The 22,089-nt window shown below is 38.6% G+C and overlaps 1 protein-coding gene across 1 annotated transcript in view; it reads left to right on the top strand.

The window, feature by feature from the left end:
• The window catches only part of KIF25 (kinesin family member 25), a 42,595-nt gene continuing 20,506 nt past the window's right edge, over positions 1–22,089 (top strand). The window contains exons 1-8 of the mRNA XM_050710000.1: positions 1–75; positions 1,999–2,064; positions 6,846–6,962; positions 8,795–8,933; positions 12,103–12,206; positions 13,519–13,607; positions 15,155–15,197; positions 19,032–19,099. Coding sequence (XP_050565957.1) covers positions 1–75; positions 1,999–2,064; positions 6,846–6,962; positions 8,795–8,933; positions 12,103–12,206; positions 13,519–13,607; positions 15,155–15,197; positions 19,032–19,099 — 701 coding nt within the window. The remainder of the gene's footprint in view (positions 76–1,998; positions 2,065–6,845; positions 6,963–8,794; positions 8,934–12,102; positions 12,207–13,518; positions 13,608–15,154; positions 15,198–19,031; positions 19,100–22,089) is intronic.

Below are 22,089 nucleotides of genomic sequence, written 5' to 3' on the forward strand. Positions count from 1 at the left end.
ATGCGGCCGCGCGGCGGGAGCGGCCCGGGGCCCGTGTGGGCACAGCGCGTCCGGCAGCTGGAGCGCAGCCTGCGGGTGAGGGGCGGGGCCTCGGGGTGGGCGGGGCTTCGGGCTGAGCGGGCGGGGTCTCCTGACAGGTGGGCGGTGCTTCGGACGAGTGGGCGGGGCCTCGGGTGGGGTAGGTGGGGCCGGTGTTACTCGGGTTGACCTGATGGCTGTGGCTCCCGCAGCGAGCCTGCTGCTCCTCTTTCTACCCTACCTATTACAAATATATTTCTGAGGGTTAAAATTTGCAGTCTGTTCGCATTTCAGCAAAGCTTTTGATACTGTTTCATGTAGTGTCCCTCTGGGCAGAACGCTGGGTACGCAGCTAGACAAAAACGACTTGGGTCAGGCTACAATTGGGTTGTAGTAAATGGGGTCGCATCAGGCTGGTGGACAGCCACTGGTGGGGTTCTGCTGGGCTCCGCTCTGTGGCCGGTTCTCTTCAAGGTTTTTGTAAAGGCAGGAGTTGATGGCATATGGAGTAAGTGTGCAGATGGCACTGAAATGGAAGGACCTGTTGACTCTCCCAAGGGCAGTGAAGCCTTGCAGGAAACCATAAAACGTTAGAGGTCTGGCTCATCACCAGTTGTGTGAAGTTCAACAAGAGCAAGTGCATGATTCTGTGCCTGGGACGGGGCAGCTCTGGCTGTATGTACTCACTGGGGGATGAGAGGCTGGAGAGCAGCCCCGTAGGAAGGGAGCTGGGGGTTCTGGTCAACAGCAAGTTGAACATGAGGCAGTGGTGTGCCCTGGCAGCCAGGAGGGCCAACCGTACCCTGGGATACATCAGGCACGGCATTGCTAGCTGGTAGAGGTGTGCGCTCTGTGTGCTGCTATGCTCTGTGCTGGTGTGGCCTCACCATGAGCACTGTGTGTGCAGTTTTGGGCACCACAGTGTAAAAGGACATAAAACTATCAGAGAGTGCCCAAGGGAAGGTTACAAAGATGAAGGCCTAGAGGGGACGATGCCTGAGGAGCAGCTGAGGCCCCTTGGTTTGTCCAGCCCAGAGCAGGCCGAGGGGAGGCCTCATGGCGGCCTGCAGCTCCCTCACGAGGGGAGCGGAGGGGCAGGCGCTGAGCTCTGCTCTCTGGGGACAGCGACAGGACCCGAGGGAACGGCATGGGGCTGGGACAGGGGAGGGTCAGGCTGGGGGTTAGGGAAAGGTTCTGCACCCAGAGCGTGGTCGGGCACTGGGACAGGCTCCCCAGGGCAGTGGTCACGGCACCGAGCCTGAAGGAGTTCAAGGAGCATTTGGACAGCACTCTCAGAAATGTGATTTGGTTTTTGGGTGGTCCTGTATAGGGTCAGGAGTTGGACTTGATGATCCTTGTGGGTCCCTTCCAGCTCAGGATATTCCAGGATTCAATGGGAACTTGCCAGGCTGTCTGATGTGGGAGATGGACTGCTCCACCTGGGGCTGGGCTAGAAATTGGGCCTCAGAGCTGTGCCCGTCCTTCCTCGGCCTGCTGCTGGGCAGGACGGAGAGCCAGCTAATTCTGCAGACACCACTAGTACAGAATAGGCTTGCTGCTATACCATGGAAGGTCTCTGACAGCGCAGCGTAGGAAACTGGAAACTTATGTGATTATTTATAAATAAATAAAAGAGCACTTCACTAAGGATCATAGATCTGGAGGATGTCAGGAGATGATTTGTAAAGCAAAAGCAGTTAAAATTTTTTTACATATGCGTACTCACATAAGCAGGCAAAATGAGCAAAAATATACACAATAAAGGAGCATTAAGAGTTCATCCTAATTTTATGTGCTTGTAGACAAATGTTATTTTGCTGGGAAGATTTGGGGTTGGTATTCCTTTGATTTTAGGAGACTGAGAAACAATGGTATGTAACAACAAAAAGTATATAATGAAGTAAAATCAGACTCAAATTTATTTTATTTTTACTTTTGTGGGTTTGGGTGCGTTGTTTGTTTTTGTTTTTGTTTTCTTAGACCAAAGAAGAAAGAATAGTTGTCCTGGAAACTGAAAATGCTGCTCTTCATCTAAAACTTGCAGAGGTATTTATTTTTTGTTTTTTTTTTTCCAGAAAGAATTATTGTGGAAACAGAAAAAAGGCACTGAAGTCAACCTTCATATTTTCATGTTTTGCAATCTTCCTGTTGGGGGAAATCTATGAAAAGATTAAGGCTCAGTGTTTCTGTATTATTTTAATCATGAATGGTAGCAATAACAATAGACTGATCGATTAAGTAACTAGAAGCTGGCACACGTTTAAATAGTTGCCATTGTTTTAAATCTGCAAAAGTGAACTGAGGGACAGACTCTACAAGAATGAAATACAGAATTTTGCTTTCTGCTTACAGTGAACATGTTTGCCTAAAAGACGGGGGTAGATTTTGAAGAAATACTTTGTAGATATAATTTGGATGATGCTTTAAAAAGCACTGTTCGTAGACTACAGGAGCCGTATTTCGTTCTGTGTAGACAAAGATGTCCTTTTTGCATGTCTTAATAGCACTAATGTTAGAGCTGTCTAGAAAAGGCAGTGTTGTTGCAGAAGTCAATTACAGAGCACGCAGCAATAATGATGCCCTCAGTTCTTTATATCCTTCTTCAGAAGGAAATATTATTTCTAGACCATTATTGCAACAAGCAGTAGCCTGTGATAACGTTTGGTGTCTTCAAAGGTAAGACTTCAAAGATCTAGAGAACTTTGAATATTTATTTATACCTCTAGACTAGAGCCAGCTGTGAGATTTAGTTGCAACAGAGACTGCTGGCCAAGAGTTTCTAATGTGCTCTGAAGCATTAAATGATTGTGTGACCTCAGGAAAGCCACTTGGCCTCCCTGTGGGTCTGTTAACATCTGTGGATAAAAGTGGGTTTAACAGTTTTCAAAGCCTGATTAGAATCCAGACGGTACATCTGAAATGAGTTTTGCTAGGTATGCAGTAGAATACTGTAATTTATTCTGAGAAAATGTTTCTGTTGTTTTTTTCAGCTTTATCATATTTAATAAAAATCTTAAATATTTCAGCTTTTTTCTTACTCTCACAAATACAAGATTTTTTTCTAGTCAGTAAGGTGCTTCAGGTGTAGGACGTAGTTATCTGAGTATTAGATAATAAAGCCTTGTTTTCCATGGATTCATGCATCATGGTTAATTGATTTTTAACTGCATTATCAGGAGTCCCTGTTATACACAAGGGAATGTGCACAAAGTACTTACTGCCAGTACAGGGAAAGGTTTTGTGTACATATCAAAAATCTTCTGAGATTTATCATCTAGCCTGCAATCAAGCTTTGAAAAACATTTAATCTACTTTATCCTGAAAAATTTTCTACTGTTTGACGGGCTATTGTCACAGCCTTTGCAGAGCTTGCACCTCTAGTTTACGTTTCTGGGAGAACCCTTCAAGAGCTCAGTGTGTCTGCAGGGGGCACCTCTCCCTCTGCTTCCTGCACACCCCCAGCTACCCTCCAAGCCCATTGAGTCGGTCCTGTTTCTCTCAACTTCATACGTTCCCCACTTCAGTGACACCTCCGTCTCTTGCTTTTGTTTGGCCCTTCTGCTGGGCCAGAAGCAGGAGATGGTGCCTCTCACCCAGGTCTGGCTGCGTGCTGGCTGGAGCTACGTGTTGCCATTGCCCAGTGAATGAGCTCCACGTGCCTGCTGGCTGGTGAAACATAAGGCTTCCAGAGCTGTATCGCTTGTGGGGATGTGCTGCAGAAATGCAGCCTTTTGAGACGTCTCTTTCCTCTGTCAGAGGTGACTGAAACTGACAAAAGGGTGCGGAAGGGCAGACACAAGGACAGCACAACCACAAACGACTTTTTCCTTCAGAAACCATCAGTAGGTATGCATAACATAAGGTTCCTCCAGAGCCAGACACTTTGGATCTCTGTATGGCCCAGCTTTTCCATTACAGATGAAATGTGTAGCTGCTGGGGGGAAAAAAAAAAAAAACAGCGTTGTTTCAGTTTATTGCAAAAGGTGCTGGAAGATATGAGCACCTACAGAAAATGAGGAACATACCAGTGTTATCACCATCAGTCAGAAGCAATGTCAAATGATTAGCAGAAATGCATTGTAATTAGCCTTGCACTGATGTTTCTACTCAGGTTGTTATGTAAATACACTTAAAATTTTTATTTTACTTGGCTAATTTGGCCTAGGAATCTGACAGCGTGAACTCCACTAACATAAAATAGTTTTACCTTAACTGAAGAGTCTCTTTTTAAAAGAAAACTGACCTTAATTAGATGAATATAAGGTTGTGAATGTTGCACCATTTCTCCCATTTTTTCACCAGTTATGCTGGTGAAGAAAAGCTGCTGCCTTCAGCTATCCGTCGCTAACCCTTCTGGTGTGCTGGTGAGCTGCCTGAATGAGCTGAGACGAGTTCAGGCGTAGTGATGGGGGTTAGCAGAGGTCTCATGCTTTACTTGTAAAAGCTAAGTGGATTCATTTTGGCTGAAGCGAGATACGGAGCTTTGAAGACAAACTTACGAGGACGACCCTAAATTAGGATTTGCAGTGTCGAAGTTTGTTAGTTGCACCAGTCTAATACAAATGTTATCTGCTGCGATAGACCTTTCCTTGCCTATATCTTCAGGACAATCATGAATAAACAGCACTGCCACTGTTTTCTACAGCCTTGTATATTGTTTTCTTAGCAGCGTATTATAAGAGTTGTTACTGAACATAAAAAGTCAGATTCTTTGTCTGTAGGCTTACCTTTGCCTATTTGAAAACATTTGCCTACCAGCATACCCCTTGCTTTTGTTTGCAGCTCCCGAGGTCCTGATCCTGCAGACACATAAAACCAAGTCTGCCAGAATGGGTCTGGTGGCAGAACTGAGACTGCAATTTGGATAATGCTATTAAGTAGTTTGGTTTCACTTCTGTTTATAATAAAGCTATAATAAGAAGATTTATAGTCAGTTTTTTGTCTTCTCATGCCCAAGGCCAGATTTGCAAATTTTGACCTGCAAAGAATTCTGATGAATGCAAAAGCCATTTTAATGGAGAAAACCTCAAAACCACGGCAGCATTTGCAAAAATGCCAAGCCTGACAGTGGGAGGGATGAGAAGTTGACTGCAGTGAAGGCAGAATTGACCATTGCATTTGTGTCCTCTGTGCTGAGAAAAAAAAAAGGATGGTCAGGGGGAACCTATGCAGGTGGTAGAAAACATATTAGATGTTAAAAATACATTTGGTTTTTGTTAACTTAAGCTCATTTAATGACAACACTTCAGTACTATAACTGCTTGTACATACCTTTAATTTTTCATATGTGGTTAAAATATTAATTCTGGTGCACTGCTTGTATGCCTTTTTGTCAAGCACATTTATAAATATTGTGTCTGAGGAACACGAGTCTTGAAAATCCCCGGAATAAGAGAACACAGGAACAGCAGTATAGGAGCTGTCTCAATTTCTGGGAGCTTAAAGCCTGTAATAAAAGAGAAGAATACTTTTAAAATAATCTCTTTCTGCTCTTTCTTTTCCATGTAAGCACTTTTTATATTAGCATTAAAATGTTATGTAGCTGTGCAGGGCCTCCAGTTGCATTTGCAAATAAAAAGGCTATGAAAAAGTTGGTTTAGACAAGTGAAATATTTTTCTTGGAAAATATTATTTTTCTTTTTTCTAACATCTCCCAAATATTATATTGTTGTTTTTGCAGATGTCATCTGTAGTTAAACTTCAAATATAATTAAATCTGTTTAGCTTTTTTCCTGTCATTGTCAGGTGATTGGAATTAAATCAAACTCCTCTTTCATGCCATTGTGCTTTTTCTGTCCTCTGTTAATTTAAATAGCAGGGAACTGCAGTCACAGAATTTATGGTCTGAATAAGCTAGGAAATAAGTATGTGCCAGAGACAAGAGCATCCCAAACATAAGGAAGGAGACTGTCAGTTCTGGTTAAGGAATGACAGGTGTCGATTGGTTGCTGGGAAAGGTAGGTGAAGAAGTTGCAGCTGATTTTAAGTACCGGGGTTGTCAATGAATGACAAAAATGCAGTTTTTAATATAATACAGATTCTGTCATATTGCAGAATTTCACAAGTGTTCCACATAGATTTCATCCCTCTGTTCTTGCCTGGACATATTTAAAGTTGTATTGTTTCTGTTATTCTTTTGATTTCAACATCTCAAAAATTTAGCCATAAAAATTGCTTTTTCATAATAGGATATTTTAGATTACTAGAAAGCATTCTCCTCCACCTCCCTTAAAAAAAACCTGCTTTGATTACTTTGAAGACCCAGCTACGTGCAGTTTTGCACCATTGCAACTCTACTGAATGCGATGGAGTTGGTGTTGGCAGGCAGCTAAAGCAATGAGCACCAAGCTGGGGGCTGTGTATCGCTATCCTTTCAGGACTTTAGCGGTTAGCTGGTGTGCCCCTCATCCTGTTTTATGTCTTCTGAGAGAGCTTTCTGCGTTGAATATAGTTGGATGCTAGCTATGTAAGCAGCCCTTCTCTGTGAGTGAAGGCATGGTTTTAGCTTAGATCCACCTCAAGCACAAGTATGGGGTTTTAAGTATTGCAAAAGCATTTTAGTATTCTTATGTTTCTCATGTTTTAGTAGTCTCATGTTGAGGTTTAACACCCTATAGAAGTAGAATATTGTGATGTTAGCCAGTTTACACAGAAATGATCCTGAAAAAAAATAATGTAAAAAGCGAAGAAATCGTGTAATTAGGACATCGTGTGTAATCAGATAATTGACTTACCGATGTTTAAAGGGACAAAGGGGACAAAACACAACAAAAAACAGGAGCACTTTGAAGTGATTTTTAGATGATTTTTCCTTTTTTTTAAAACAGTATCAAGGGTTGGCTGGAAGAAGCACTAATGAAGTCTTGCAGCTCTACTCTGCTCATGGGCAGCAGCAGAAATTGCAGAGAGGTTCTGCTGTAACCCACCTACACGAGGCAATAAAGGTAAAGACATTTAATAATAATGTAGGTATAGTCTAAGCCATAAACATATACATGCTTATGAAATATAGTAAAACAGAAAATGGTCAGATTTGAACCTGATCTATGGCTTTATTGTATTCATAGCAGTTCTTGCAGCAAGTGTCGCAGTGTCTGAGTTAGCTTAAAACTTGTAGTGATTTTGCTTCAATAACTGCAAAGTTACCTGGGAAGTCGGTAAGTGGCTGCTTGTGAGTTCCAGGGTCTCATGTATAGACTGGTATCAATACCTGAACTAGATATTTTAGTAGTCAAAATCTTGAATCCCTGATATGACTATCATATAGACATTCCATAAGAAACAATACTTGAGATATCATTTAACCAGGTAGCCAGATCCTAACAAAAGCAGTGGAGAGCTCCATTCATTTCACCGAGAGTTCTGTTCTGGAGGACCTCGGAATCAGGATTAGTTCCCTGTTCTCTCAGTCAGGTTGTCTTCATTTGCAACAAAGATACTGGAACTGTTGTCCCAATACTAGTACAATAATATTTTTCTTTGTTGAGGTACATGTTCCTTAAGTTACTCCACAGAACACTGTGTTCCTTTTAGGGATACTTAAAACATCAGCTTTTCTCAGGGTAGCACTGAATAGCTTGGGGTAGCAAAAATAGATCAGGAAAGAAATCTGTTTCTTTCAAGCAAAAGGATTTAGCTTAATTATAGCAATACTTCTTGGTAGGTCTTGCAGTGGAGTTTTATATTTTAGGATAGCTAGAATGGCAGAACTGCTTGTGATACAATATCAGTGGCTGTGATGGTTTACAGCCAGAGATCAATGAATGCTAAAAGAGCGTAAAGCTCTCCAAATAAAAGTCTAAATTAATAGCATTCCTATACCTGTAATTAAAAAAATAATAAAAAAATGTTTGCAGTTATGTTCTGAGAAGGAGAACTACAGTGATTTTCTCCCTTTAGTTTAGTTTATTGTTTTATCATTGAAACTAGTTAATTAATTCAAAGTCAGTACCAAAACTGGAAAAATAAAATGTCACAGAATAATATGTGACACTTTTGTACAAGGCTGACTAATGAAACATCACAGTGTTTCTATGAGAGAAGGTATTGTTAAGTTCATCTTGCAGATGGCTTTACGTGTCCTTTCCAAGACTAAGATGGCATGAATTGTCCTAATCCTAAAATCAAGTTCATTTATTTTTACTTTATTTGGACTTCTAAGTGAATGTAAGCTGTTCTTATAAACAGTTGCATCATTATAAATAAGTTTCATCATGTATAATATTCTGAGTTACATTAATAATGAAAATATTTCATGAAAAATAAAGGTTTCTGATCTTTTCAAAACACTTCAGTTCTCGTAGGAAGGCATAGAACTGGCTCATGTACAAAACGACTTAGGGAGAACCTTAACATATACCTCCTGATCAAAGCATTGAAAATGAATGCTGTAAGGGGTACATGGATCACAGTTTTACATTGCTAATTCTGGATATGTCTTTTAAGTGGACAGAACACACAAACTTGTTTTTGTTTGATGAAATAAGAACAATATTGTGTTATACCCAAAGCTGTGTGATGGTCCTTGTATATCGAGTAAGATAGTAAGGATCCTTAAAGTCTTGCTGAAATCTTTAGGATGTGACATTGGTGAGTATCTTGCAAGATTCTTCTCTAAATGTGCTGAAAGACAGACTCCTAAAGACTTCCTCTCATCAAGTAGAGGGTTCTTCCTGATTGTGATATCTCACCTGTTATTTGTATTGTGGTTATATTGATTCTTCCTTAATGGCTGTTTTTGTGTCTTTATAACATATTTTTTCTTCTTGCTGTTAAGAGGCTTAAGCAAGACATGAAAAGCCTCCGTTCATTTGCTCTTGAGCTTTCAAAAGACTTTCAGCGTCAATGCAAGGCTTATCTTTACCAAGCTTTGACAGCAGTCCAAGAGATACAGCTGCAAAATGAAGCAATGCAAAGTAAGGCTCATTGCACTTACATTTCAAACGTGTAACATCAACAATATCATTGGCAAATGTTAGTAGCATTGAAAGATTGAGTTTGATTCTGAGATATAAGCACTTGGTTTTGTTTGATGTTTGATCATCAGGGAGTCCTGAAATGTTAGAAAGAGTACAAATAACCCTGCATTTTCTCAGGGAAATATGGCCGATAATTTGGGTTCAGCTCTTGTGTTTTTTGCAGCTGCTACTAGACTACTGAGTTAGCTCAGCTGTAACATTTTTAAACCAAAGTTCTCAGGCTTCTTATCATGATGATTTTAAAATAGCTCAGTAATGAATGTGTTGCTTTAGCTGAAATTTGCCTACTTTTGACTGTCCCAAATAAGGAATTAGGTGATTTCAGAGTTTTCTGAAAATAATATCTGAATTTAGGGCAGACCAGATTTTTAATATTTCTGTATATTTAGGAGAAAATTTTACTCTGAAATTAAAACCAGTTCCACTTACTGGTCTGTGGAAAACAACACCATAGGGAATGCTCTTTACCTAGAATTATCTAGGTAATTAACAGAATTTACCTGAATTCCGTTTCAGAATTCTGAATTCTGTTTCAGAATTCAGGTCCTCATTCATGTGTACATATAAAGCAGACCCTGCAATGCACTGGTACTCTCTGCCCTCATCATTGAGTACTAAGTGCATTGGTCCTGTACCTGGATCTATTGGCACCTGCTTCCAATCTAATTGATTCTGGTGGTGCTTGTACCAGGTCTGAGAACACGACACAGACCAGATTGTGACATGGGACTTTAATTGTTTGAAGCTTATGAGGCTGATGAACTTACAACAAATACAGAAATTTGTAATCAAGAGTCCCTGTGTGATTCTCTGATATCTTTGTGTTGCTATATATAAGGTACGTTTTCCTCCTGTTGTACTTACTTGAAATAATTTGGGGACTGGTTTGATTCTGATGGGGCTACTCACATCAACAGCAACAAACAGAATGCTCAGTGACAGGTGTTGCAGGACTTGTCCCTGTATGTTAGATACTATATTATGATTAAAATGGAGTAGATTACTGTATTATCTGTGTAGAGAAAATGCTTTAACAAGTTACCTTTAAAATTGGAAAAAGAAAAAATATAAAATGAACCTTAGATGAAGATGAATGTTCCCCTTATTGAAGCAGGGAGCTAAAGGAACAGACAGGAGGTTTGATTTGGCACTTGAGCTAATGTGGTGTACATAAATAGTGAATATTCCTTATGAAGCCCTGCGAATTCCTGTTGACTGAACTGACCTTCCATTTTTTCTATGAAATTATAACCAGAAGAGGCTTTGTTGCCTGTAACAAAATTGTGTGTTGGTACATAGGTGGGTGATGTTTTTAATTTGGCCGTTTTTCAGATCTCTGTCAAATGTTTCAAATGAAGATTCTGTTTTTAAGGTTAAATATTACAGTCAGAATTGATGTCCTGAAATTAAATATAATCTTTCCTAAACAAAAAGCCCAAAGTGTGTATTCTAGAGAGAGCATATGTTATCAGTTTAATCCTAAAGTAGAGACTGAAAATGAGAGAACTATAGAAAAAACATTTAAGTAGGTTAATTTTCAGGCTGTAATAGACATGCAGCAAACTATAAATCTTTTTCTGTAATAATTAGGTAGTCCCTTCATTAGAAATATTTAGTCATTGTCTGAAAATCAGGCTATTGTCATCTTTCCCAGTGAAATATAAATAGCAATAATTCAGATAAGAGAGAAGTGTCCAATACTCTTCTGTTACAGGCCTGTTTTCCTAACAATCTTTTTTCTCTCTTTGAAGACTGAAAGGAGTAAGTACTCTTAGCACCTATTGCTTATCTTTAACTTTGCTCATACAAGAGACTTCAAGAATTGAAAGCTTGTGTGTGTACAAGTTTATAAGTTAGCATACTTCTTACGGAGCTTATTTAAATAATGGATTCCCACCTCCTATTCTGAAAAATACTGTATGATTTGGAGTCAGTGAATAAAAGAGTCGCCTCTGACAATTTGTTTTTGTAGACTTGCATGTGGTTCTCCAAATGAAGACAAACTAATGTTAGTCCACATACAGTATGCAAGAAAAGCATTTATGCTTTATGCTCCCCAACTATTAACATCATGTTTCCCCTGTGTGCATGCGCTGTGAAGGAACATCATGAGCTGGAGGTGAACAGCTTGGAAACTATAAAGACAACATCTGAGAAATCTCTAGTGCAGACAAATGTCCTTTGAAGTTACCTCATTTTTAATCTACTTCAGAGAACATAAATCATGTATGTGACATGCTGAAATTTTAAGTCTTTTTTTTTTTTTTTGTAAGGTAACACATTCAGGCTGGTGGCTATTCTGCTAACAGCTCTCAGGCCATGGTTTTGACTGCTTGCTGCTTGTCATCTTTGAACTGTTTGCTAATATCTGGAGCAATTGATTTCTCACTGGGGTTCCTAAAAGCTTGCTTTTTACACAAGTTTACAGTCACATTATGAGCCTTCTGGACTGTATGTTTGTTTTAGGCCTGCTCAGTGTTAATGTAATTGGGCTGAAATAAAACCATTTGTGAAGGTAGAAGGCTTTTATAATGCCCCCTACTGCTCTCCTCGGTTTTCAGAAGGAGACTTCCTAGGGTTCAAAAGATCAATCATTTTTATGAAATCCTACCCATGAAGTGAATGTACCAATCTTAAAGGGGAACCTTAGAGCTGTTTACAGGATTAGTAGCGCTGTAAATGCGACTGATGATAAATGATAGGTTAATGAATGTAATAGTCTGCAAATATGGCATAAACCTCACAAGTGACAGCCCCATCCAGAAGCAGATTGCTTCAGGCTTAGATTTCAGGCTTCACTGACAGATAACATTATTCTAAGTAAGCTTACACATTTGAATTGGCTTTAAATGTCTTCTCTTTTTGATCGTGTTTCAAAAATGCACATGTACCTGTGCTAGTTATCTTTAACTGTGCATAGACATTTCATAGTGAGAAGAAAAGGATTTTTTTTTCTGATGCGTCTGGTAAATCAGGAACTAATCTTCCTAATTTAAGTTTGGAAGAAGTTAAAAAGTTTTATGCTTATATTTCATGAGGTACTATTGGAAAATTTATTTTGTAAAGTCACAGTGGTCAGTTCTTTGAAACAGCTTTCTTCTTCCAGTGTTTCAGATAAAAGCTTTTGATCTTGAGCAGTCCCTACAAGAGGTGACAGAGAGATATGAAAAAGAAAAGCAAAAGAGGAGAGTTCTACATAACAGCTTAGTTGTAAGTATCTTCAATGACAGAACATTTTCTTATTTTGTTGTAATTATACCAATAATTTCATCACCAATGAAACTAATTAATATACTTGTCCTTTATAAGTGTACTTACCACTCCTTACCCTCAACTTTCTATATAAGGAGCATTTCTTTGCTGAGGCACTTTCATCTCACAGTAAGCCACAGTCCGTTCTTTTTACAGAAGCATCTTCTAAACGTACTCCTGGATTATATTGCCCTAAGGAATATCATAAATTTTGAATAGTGAGCAAAATTTGAGTTTCTTTATTCCCTAAGAGTGTAGCTTCTGGAAAATGCCATTTCTCTTCTAGCAATTCCTCCACAATGTGAAATTCAAGCTTTATCAATTCAGGTTCAATTATTTGGAAATATACCTCTGAAATTGTTTTAGAATTCTTAAAGCAATCAACTTGAAATTGAAAAATTGTCTTCCTTTTTTTTTTTTTGGAAAATATATCTAGCTGTATCCTGCTCAGATGTTAGTGATGGTTTGTTTGAGATTCATTTTTTTTCCTCTTTGTTCTTTAACTTTACTCTTTCTGCCCATCCCCCAGATGACTAGTTTTGGGTTGCCTGATTCAGGACCTGATTTTTAGAAAGACAAGCCACTTTCAAGCAAGATTCTTCTAAATTTTTCTACCTGGGAAAAAGAAACTTCTTTGTTAAAAAGTACTTACCTTCCAAACTCTGCTTTGTGTTGCAGTTTACTGAGAGGATATTCCCCAAGGCTGTGTGGGGAGTTAATGCCAGTGTTCACTAGTCACCTCACCACAAGCAAGCTGTTTTCAGTGATACACAATGAGAGGAAATGATCATCAGGTTAGATAAAGAAAAGTCTGAAGCAGCCTAAAGGGAAAAATCAATACTAAAATCAATTTTAGTCATGTATGAACATACAGTGCAGAGAAAAAGGAACAAAATGTTTTATATCCTGTATCTTCCCGAGGGCTGGTTGAGGAGAAATGCATTGTTTAGTCTTGGCTCTTGAGTTAATATAAGTGAAGAAGCTCAAATGAAGAGGAAGGAGATTGAGAGGAGAAAATGGCTCACTGAAGGCGTCTTTTCTTTTTCATATAGACTGGAGAGGACTATACCATTTCAGAGCTCTGAAGAGATTATACTTTCTCAATTAAAGTTGGAGAAAGCAAATGATACTGATACAATCTTTTTTTCTCTACGGAGTCTAAGTCTAAGGCTGCGAATTTGCCTGCTTTCTTAAACACATTCATGTCTGCATGAGTGTATTTGTCCTCTACAGTACTTTGTGTTAAATAATGTTAATAATCTAATCCTAGGAGCTGAGAGGAAATATCAGAGTCCATTGCAGGATCCGGCCATCTCTACCTTTTGATAATGCTGATGAACATTCAATATCACAAGATAGGTAATTTATTATGGCTGTGTTATATCTTGTCTGACTCATAATTAATATAAAGTGAAAATAATAGTCACATATATACAAGAACAATTGTGTTCTATATTTTTTTCTGTTTTTATATCTGTCGTGAGTGGTAAAAAACTAATTACTCTTTCTTCTTTCTCCTGCTAAATTGGCATTAGTCAATCTTATCCCTTAGTCTAAAATTGTGTCCACCTGAATAGAAGTCCATAGTTGTTTAACAGTCCAGGATTATCTGTGGATTGGCAGAAGTAACACACCTGCAATCAGTGTAGAGTATATTCACCATCTGGTACAAAGCCTGGGATACAGTAATGTAATAGCAACTGTCAGAAGTTACAGGTAGAGAAAAACACTCAGCATTTCAGTTGTTTTGTCATGCTGCAGAATGGATTTGCTGTCAGCCCAAACACTGGTAATTCTATTTCAGTATAATTTGGCTCTACATCGCTAGTTTATAATACGCTTACTGTAACTGAAGTGTCAACACATCCCTAGAACCAAAAGGAAAAGGGGGATTAAGTGCAAGAATGTGCCACAACAAGCTGAATTCTCCATAGATGTCTACTATGAAAAAAGGTAGGAACTGAAACATACACAACTGGAGAAAGAAGGGGAAAACTAGGTGGGTGGCTAGAAAACAGTAATATCATCATCTGACCCATCAGAAAATTACTATTTGGGGCATTTATTTTACTTTTACTAGCTGGTACTTCTAAAAGAGTGTTTTAAAATTTGTTCACTTTTGCCAAATCTTTAGGAAAAAAAAATGTTTTAATTAAAATAATATGAAATGTTAGACAAGACAGCAATTTCAAAGAGCCTGAAGGGGAAACTTGCATTAACCTGTGCTTGATATACCTGGGAAGGAACCAAATCACTGTTTTCGTTGCTGTGTGGAATAGTGTTGCTGTATTCAATTAGGTGCCAAATCATGGTGTGAAACAGGATGGACTGGGCTAAATACACAATTATTAAGACAAACTTTTCTTAATAGATCACAAAGAAATTTAAATAAAACTTAGTTGTGAAACTAAGGGCTGATTTTGAAAACACTTGAATGAAGATTTGAATGCATTTATGCACCTTAGCAATCCAAGTCATTTTTTGGACTAGTAAGGGTTGCAAAATTACTTCTGACTGTATTTGTAGGATCAGGGCCAAATACCTAAAAAGATGTTTTTCAGTTTAATGTGCTAAAGGGAAAACCTCCTGTTACAAGCTCATATTACAATCTCAAAACAACATAATGGTTTGCATGTGAATTAGTCTTAATTGGGTTTATTCTAATTTTTTTAAGAAGATTATTTTGCTTGATTGCATATTGATGTATTTTTTCATTATTATTATTCACAAATAACTTGTGGTGTTAGCATGTTCATGTGGTATGATAATAATGGAAATTCTGGAAGGTATTATTTAGACTATGTGTAGTTCACAGATATTTTGAGCCTTTACTTTCCTGAGCTAAATGGAACATTTAGGTTTGAAAGCTACCTTTTTTATCCCATTGGCATTTTTTTCCCTTACAGGCAAAGAAACTTCTCAGAAAAAGTGGCATATGCCATTGATGATGTGAGTATATTTGATGGTGAAATTCAAGAGCACATTTACAGATAGTCTTTAAGAGAAACGATGGGACCTGGGAACTATAGGTTTGAAAAGGAATTAGGTAATTTCTTGTCAACTGGTGCCCAGCTTTGATCTCCCGTGGGTGCAATAGCAGGTGATTTGTGCTGATTTCACCCTGAGTCTTTGTAGTAATAGTAGCTCCGAGCTGCTGCTGGTGCGGTCATCCATGAACTGGAGCTTGTATGTTTGCAGTAGTCAAACTGTTGCAGACTTCCTGCAATCAGTCCCTTTGAGCCACTTGTATTTACTGTAACCATTTCTGTAATTACGTTAGGCCTTTTTCATTTTATTATTAGAACCCAACTAATGCATTAGCAGGGAAATATGGTACCTCCTGAACCGCAACAGCCTACGTGGAACAGCAGTCAAGCATGTTAAAGCGTCCTGGCTTAGATCCATCCATCAGGAGAAGGAGAATGAGCATTGAGGTTGCAAATCCAGATGACATTCCAGCATTAATTGAGGCCATTAGTGAGATATAAAATTTAAAAAGCCATAGTCGTGTGAGCTAAGGTCAAAGTATTAACTTGAGTTTTAATTTTCTTAGCCATCATGGTTCTTAGTCAGCTGCTCACTGTTACTTATGTATTAGCCAAATTCTCTTCGATAGTATGACGCATAAAATATTGCTGAAGTGACCTAAAGTATGGTATGCATTTAAATCGCCAAAATTATAGCTTCATTAGACTGATCTCTGTTGCATAAAGTGGACACATATGTATATAGATACATATATATGCAATTAGGAAACTAATGGAGCTCATGAAGAGTCTGTTAAGAACAAGTAAATATGTCAGGAGATAAAAAGCAAGGATCTGTTATAGTAGATGTAGTGTTCTGGATGCCGTGATTCTATGATTTATTGTACTATAAAACGCCTTGACCATTTCTGACCTGCTAAATTTTATTATATGAAGATGAAATTAGGTAATATTTAGGTTTGGGATTATTTCATATAGATATCTGATATATTACCATATTTGTATTTTTATAGGCAAAGCAGTGTCTGCTTGCTTACGTCATTATATGAGTTTTAGGAGTTTTAGTTTGTATGTAACAGCGAACTGGTAATCTTCAGGATACTAACCCATTCTCATGTTTAAAAGTCTGTATGAGATATTCCAGGAAAATAAGTGTATGCATGGACTTAACTATAAAATGAAACATGCAAGATCATAGTATGACTTAGGTTGCAAAAGACCCTCAAGATTGTCAAGTGCAAAGATATTGTCTCCCTGATTTTGGAAAAAATAATACTGCCTTTAAATGCTTTATTGGTTTGCCTTGACATTTATTTGGTTAAAATGCTTTCTAGTTCTGATCAAACACCTTGCATGTTTGTATTAGTTTCTTGATAGAATTTTTTTAATCATGGTTGGGTTTTTTTGAAGCTCATGAGGGAAGATAAAGTACAACTGACTTTTTACAAAAAGCAGTAACTCTAGAGTAAGCTAACAGAAGTAAAGGAAAACAATATTTATTGCCTGTTTCTTTTGCTTTTAACTAGTGTAGGTGTTATGCTTGTGGATAGGCTAAATATGCAATTTTCAGATAAAATTATGGGGTTTGATTTGATACGAAGCTAGGGCAGGCACCTGCCCTAGCCTAATACCTGAAGTGATGTTGTTTGAATCCAACTTCCTTTGGCACAGGAGAAAAGAAGGTGGCTGCTTCCAAGTTACTAATTTCTTTCAAATTATTTTGAAAAGGTTTTCAGTTGTGAGTAGTGGAGAAAAAAAGGAATGGCAAAGAGGCTGCTCTGAATATCAGGGAAGGTGCAAGATTCTGCTGGTTTTTCAAGATAGGACTGGGAAGATAGGAATTAACACAGGAAGACTCCTTTTCTTGAGAGAGAATTTTGTACTAGATCAGGTGGATGTAGCTATAGTAGTAGGATACATTATCACTCTCCAGGTGCTTATGACCATCCCCATCCGAAGGTTTCTTCCCCTGGTGCTTACCCAGCGCAGGGGATCCTTTAGGCTGTCCTTGTCTGCCTCAGTGCTGTGTCAGCCAGTGGCACTGAAGTTGACAGGGAAGCAGATGAGGAGCAGTCACAGTTGTCCTTTCATTGGCTGTGTTGTAGAGAAAAGCCTTGGGAAGTGGGGCAATAGCCTTTACTAGATATGCAATAACGAGAGTTGGGAAATGATAATTATCACAGCTGGATTTTGTGATCACGTCTATATCCACAATTCCTTATGCCTCATTTAAAATTTTGTATTTTGCCTTATGGAATTTCACTTACTGAAGAGCTCCCCAGACTTGGGTATCAGGACAGTTTGTGAATGTTTATGAATTATCCGTTTGCCGTTTGCATGATTCATAGTACCCTAAAAGAACTCAGACCAGGAGTATTCTGTGGCTCTGGGGTGAAGAAAAATATTCTTCAGTATTCATGTGATACAGCTGTAAGGATTTCAGAGGCACTATTGACAGGATCACCTTATGAGATTTTGTATGCCAGCAGCTGTCACGGGTATCCTAGCCCATACTGATCTCCTGAGAAGGGAAGGTCATGACAAATGCTCATATGAAACTTCTGCCTATTAACAATGCTTATGTTTCTATGTTATGCAAATAGATATTTTTTTTCTATCCCGTTTCTCACCTTAGGGAAGCTGGTCTGCAAGTAAATTTGACATCTGAATCAGAAAGGTGTTCCATAACCCTACATCATTTTCCCGTTTGCTGTCGTTTTTTCTCCAGAGGCTGTTAATTACTGATCCTATCGCAATGTCTGTGTCAGGTCATTTTGTAGCAAAGGATCGTGCTCACATCCATACTGCTGCTAAATTTGCCTGTACTGGAATGGGTAACATAGCTCATTCTATAGCAAGTGTTGCTGCTATTAGGTTGATAATGGTACACTGGCTTTCCCTAAAGAGGAAGAAATATTTGTAAACTTAAAAGAATAAATTTGGGGTTTGTTAGCCGTCTGCATGCTAGGCATACTGTTATGCTGTCATAATTTGCTCACCTCTTTACTACTTCATTCAGTGGCAATACTAGGTTGAAGGACCTCGGTTTAGCACTCTAAGCTACTTGTTGGAAGAGCAGTACAAACTTCAGCATTCCTATCAAATGCTGTAATACAAGCAAAGGTTACTAAGCCAGGAAACCTCTTTGAATTGAGTGAAGCATTTTCTGTGCTGAGGAGCTTCCATCTGAAATGTGGAAATGATAATTTTTTCTCACATTTTTTCTTTACTTTTTTCTGCGATTAAGCAAGACGCCATGAGGAGCAAAGAGCATAGAATTTACTACGGGTAATAGCTTTTAAAGGGCTGCTGACACATTTGTCCGACTTAAAAAACTACTATATAATCCATATGGAAAGTGATTTCTACTAAAAACTCATGGAAAATCTAGCAATTGTGTGACTGCAGTTCTTCCTCACAGGGTGGAATAGCATGATATGCTATGAAATGTGCATCTTCTGCTCTGCTCTTGGCACAAACGTTTACAAAAGCAATCTGAAAATGCACTGACCTCATAATAAAAAAAGGCTCTTTTGCCATTTTTCTACCTTTGGTGGTAATTAGGGAGGTTGGATTTACTTGCCTGTGTTTTTCTAGGCACATAAAAAGTTTTGGTAATGGTTTGGATCTTTCTTGTGAACATAAATGCACACATTTTGTGTTGGTTGTTCTTTAATAATCTGAATGTGTTCTGAGATCCTTTCTTGCGGTCTTGCTAGTTCACTGCAGTGAAATAAATATTTCAGTTTTACACATGACTATGATATTAACTGTAAGTGTTTTGTTTTTCTCCTAGGAAACTGTTCTGGTAAAGTGTAGCCGTCCTGGTCATGCATCAATAAACAAGACTTTTCAGTTTGAAAGGTGGGTCGTCCTGTGTAGCAGTCTTGGTTGCTGGAAGATTTGTACAGTGAAGGTTAAATTTTTCGCAGACATTGGTTAGAAAGTAATGTTCTTTTTTATTTACTATTTTTTTATTCTTATATGGTTTTCACATTCCTTCCAGTATAGAATAATGCACTTCAGGATATAGGTGCCACCCTCAGTCCTCCTCCTCAGTGAAGAATACTGATTTGCCTGAGTCTGAAACCTGTCTAGAGACATATTTGAACCTTCTCACAGTCTGAGTACTCCTCATCTCCTTGCAGCATGTTGTGAGATAGCAAAACATCATCCATACTTTCAAGGTGCAGAACTGAGGTGGATTGCATGACTTCAGCATTAGACATAAAGCATTACTGAGCCAGGAGCCAAACTGAGGACTATTATGCTTCAATGTACAGTCGTGCTACTTAAAGTAGGCTGGAAATAGACAACTGGATAGAGTGGTGGCATGTAAATTAGCGCTCCCCTGAGAGAAAGGCTGTACTGTGGGTACTTTCCCTGTTAGATGCCAAAGAACCCGTATAGTTGCGAGAGATTTTGAATACACCAGCTGCGATAAGGGTTTTCGTTGGTGTTTGTGCCTTACTAGACACTGGGGATTCAGCCCACAAAACAGAAACTGCAGGGAGTCAGGCTGAAAGGTGCCTCAGGTTCTTTCAGAATGGAGCTAACCTGAACCTCTGAAAAGTGAAGAGTTAAATTAATACAAGATCGCTGTAAACGAAAAAATACAAAATTTTACCCCATGCCTTTTTTTTCAAATGGAAATTTTACTTTACTGAGCTATGTCCGTACGTTGCAATAACTCAAACAGTATGTCTTCTCCCCTGAACCATGCTTCAAAACCCTCTGGAAACAAGACATTTGAGCACAATCCCGTGCTTCCTTGCTGAAGGCAAACTTGATTTAAAGTCAAATGTATCCAACTTGAATTATTTGTCCTGGTCTAAACTTAAGTTCTGAGCCTCTTTCAGCCCAAAATGCTGTTGGTTGGTTAAACATTGTCAGTTATTCACCCTTTCTTTGAGGTGTCTTTCTAAGATGCTGCCTTTTTCTGCTCATGAAGACTGGGGACTGCTATTGTGTAGGCCGCCAAATGACTGAAAATTCCTGAGATAATGCAAATCTTGGGGAACCTTTATTCACCTCATAGGTTACAGGACTCCCTTGATACAGGGCATATGTGATCTCTCAAGGTGTGCAATCTTTCTCGCATGTTTGCTAAGCTACTTGAAGTAATTCCTTTCACCCTCTAGCTATACCTAACACAGCCATACCAGCTGAAATAAATGCAGAATAATGCTGGAATTCAGCTCCAGAGCAACAATGGTATCGAGACAGGATGCCAAAGCTGCTGTGACTCTGGACATGTGGTGTAGATCCCGATAATCAGGAAAAGGGTTAAAAAAATGTAAATCCCCCAAAGAATGCAGTTCTTGGGGAATGTTTTTTCAGTGTCCCAGCACAGCTCTTTTTTATAAACAGAAGAGCATATGGTTCTTATGAACTCAAAAATGTTTATTTTTTTAGCAATGTTTTATGGAACTAATAAATGTCAAAATATTTGATTTCAGCTCAGGAAGAAAATTCCAGCTTTCAGCATGTTATGCTTTTATAATTTTATTGGTGAATCAGTTAGCAAAATAAAAAGAAGCTCAAAATTTTCAAGGTGAAATTAACATTAATCACTACACAGGGACAAATCTGTCTTCATTCTGGTAAAAATAACTGAGCTTATAGAAACAGATTCTCTGGATTTGCTATATCTTTCATGGTCTTGGATAGCTAATTGTGTGTCCCTGCTTTAGCCAGTGCTGTGATTACAGTGTAGCATAAACTAGTTGAAGCCAAATTTAAACTACTTCATTTGGGTCCTGGTAGTATTTGAAGCACAGCAGCTAAAGTAGTGGCGCTAAAACGCCTTTAGGAAGTTGAGTAAATATTTGGAGTAGTTATTGTAACATGGAGCCCCATGCCTTTGAACTGCTACCAGTACCTGAACCTGGCATAGTTCGCTATGGCCATACTGCTTCACAGTGCAAACAAGACCACAAAACATGGTTGGTTGGTTGCGATGTTTGCTTTAGTAGACAACAAAAGCCCTCAAGAGCAACTGAAGAATTTTTAAATGTTCTTATCCCCTAAATATGTTTTAAATTTGGTGGTTGTTTTTGTTGTTTTTTGTTTTGTTTTTTTAGTGTAATATCTCTGAGGGAGATGTTTTGATGTGTTAAGAAAAAAATATAGTTTCAACGCGAGTTAGAGCCCTAGTGGGTTAAAATTCAGGAGTTAGTGCTAATGAATGTTTCACTGATTTTAGATGATAAAGGAAGCAGAGAAAAGAGTTTGGAAAAGTTTTTGCTCTTATATTGGCCTGGAAGATTTGATGTGTAAAGCTTATTGAAGCATGTGCATGTATGCATGCAAAGCAAGGATGGAGTATTCAGCGCTTGTGTCGTCCCACTAAGAACTGTGCCACATCTCTGCATATTTGTTGGTTTCTCAGTTTAGTATGACAGCATGTCAGCGGAATGGCAAGACAAGCAGTATTTGTCCGTCAAGCCAGAAAAGTGCTCATTTCCTGATTAAAGAGAGTACATTTTCATACAACTTACAATTAGACTGTGGAACATGTTGCCACAGGATGTTATGCCAGGCCAAGAATTCAGCAAGATGCAAAAAAAAAAAACCTTGAATGCTAATGCTAATAGTTTTTTTTTTTTTTTTCCAGCAGAGATTCAGCTCATATTTCAGCTTTGTGGGCAGTTTACAGCTATTAAGGATTAGGATGAGACAGAGATTAATTATTCTGTCTCCAGCCACCACGGTGTTTCTCGTTTCTTCTTCTGGCCATTGTCAGAAACAAAATGCTGAACTAAGTGGTTTAGGTCTAATTCTCTATCTGTTTATCAGTGATCCCTCTGTACAGTCTTATTTATGGAGAACATGAAAATGAAATCTATGTTTGT

This window comes from Cygnus atratus, chromosome 3 (assembly GCF_013377495.2).
Source record: "Cygnus atratus isolate AKBS03 ecotype Queensland, Australia chromosome 3, CAtr_DNAZoo_HiC_assembly, whole genome shotgun sequence".
In the NCBI taxonomy this organism is placed as follows: Eukaryota; Metazoa; Chordata; class Aves; order Anseriformes; family Anatidae; genus Cygnus; species Cygnus atratus.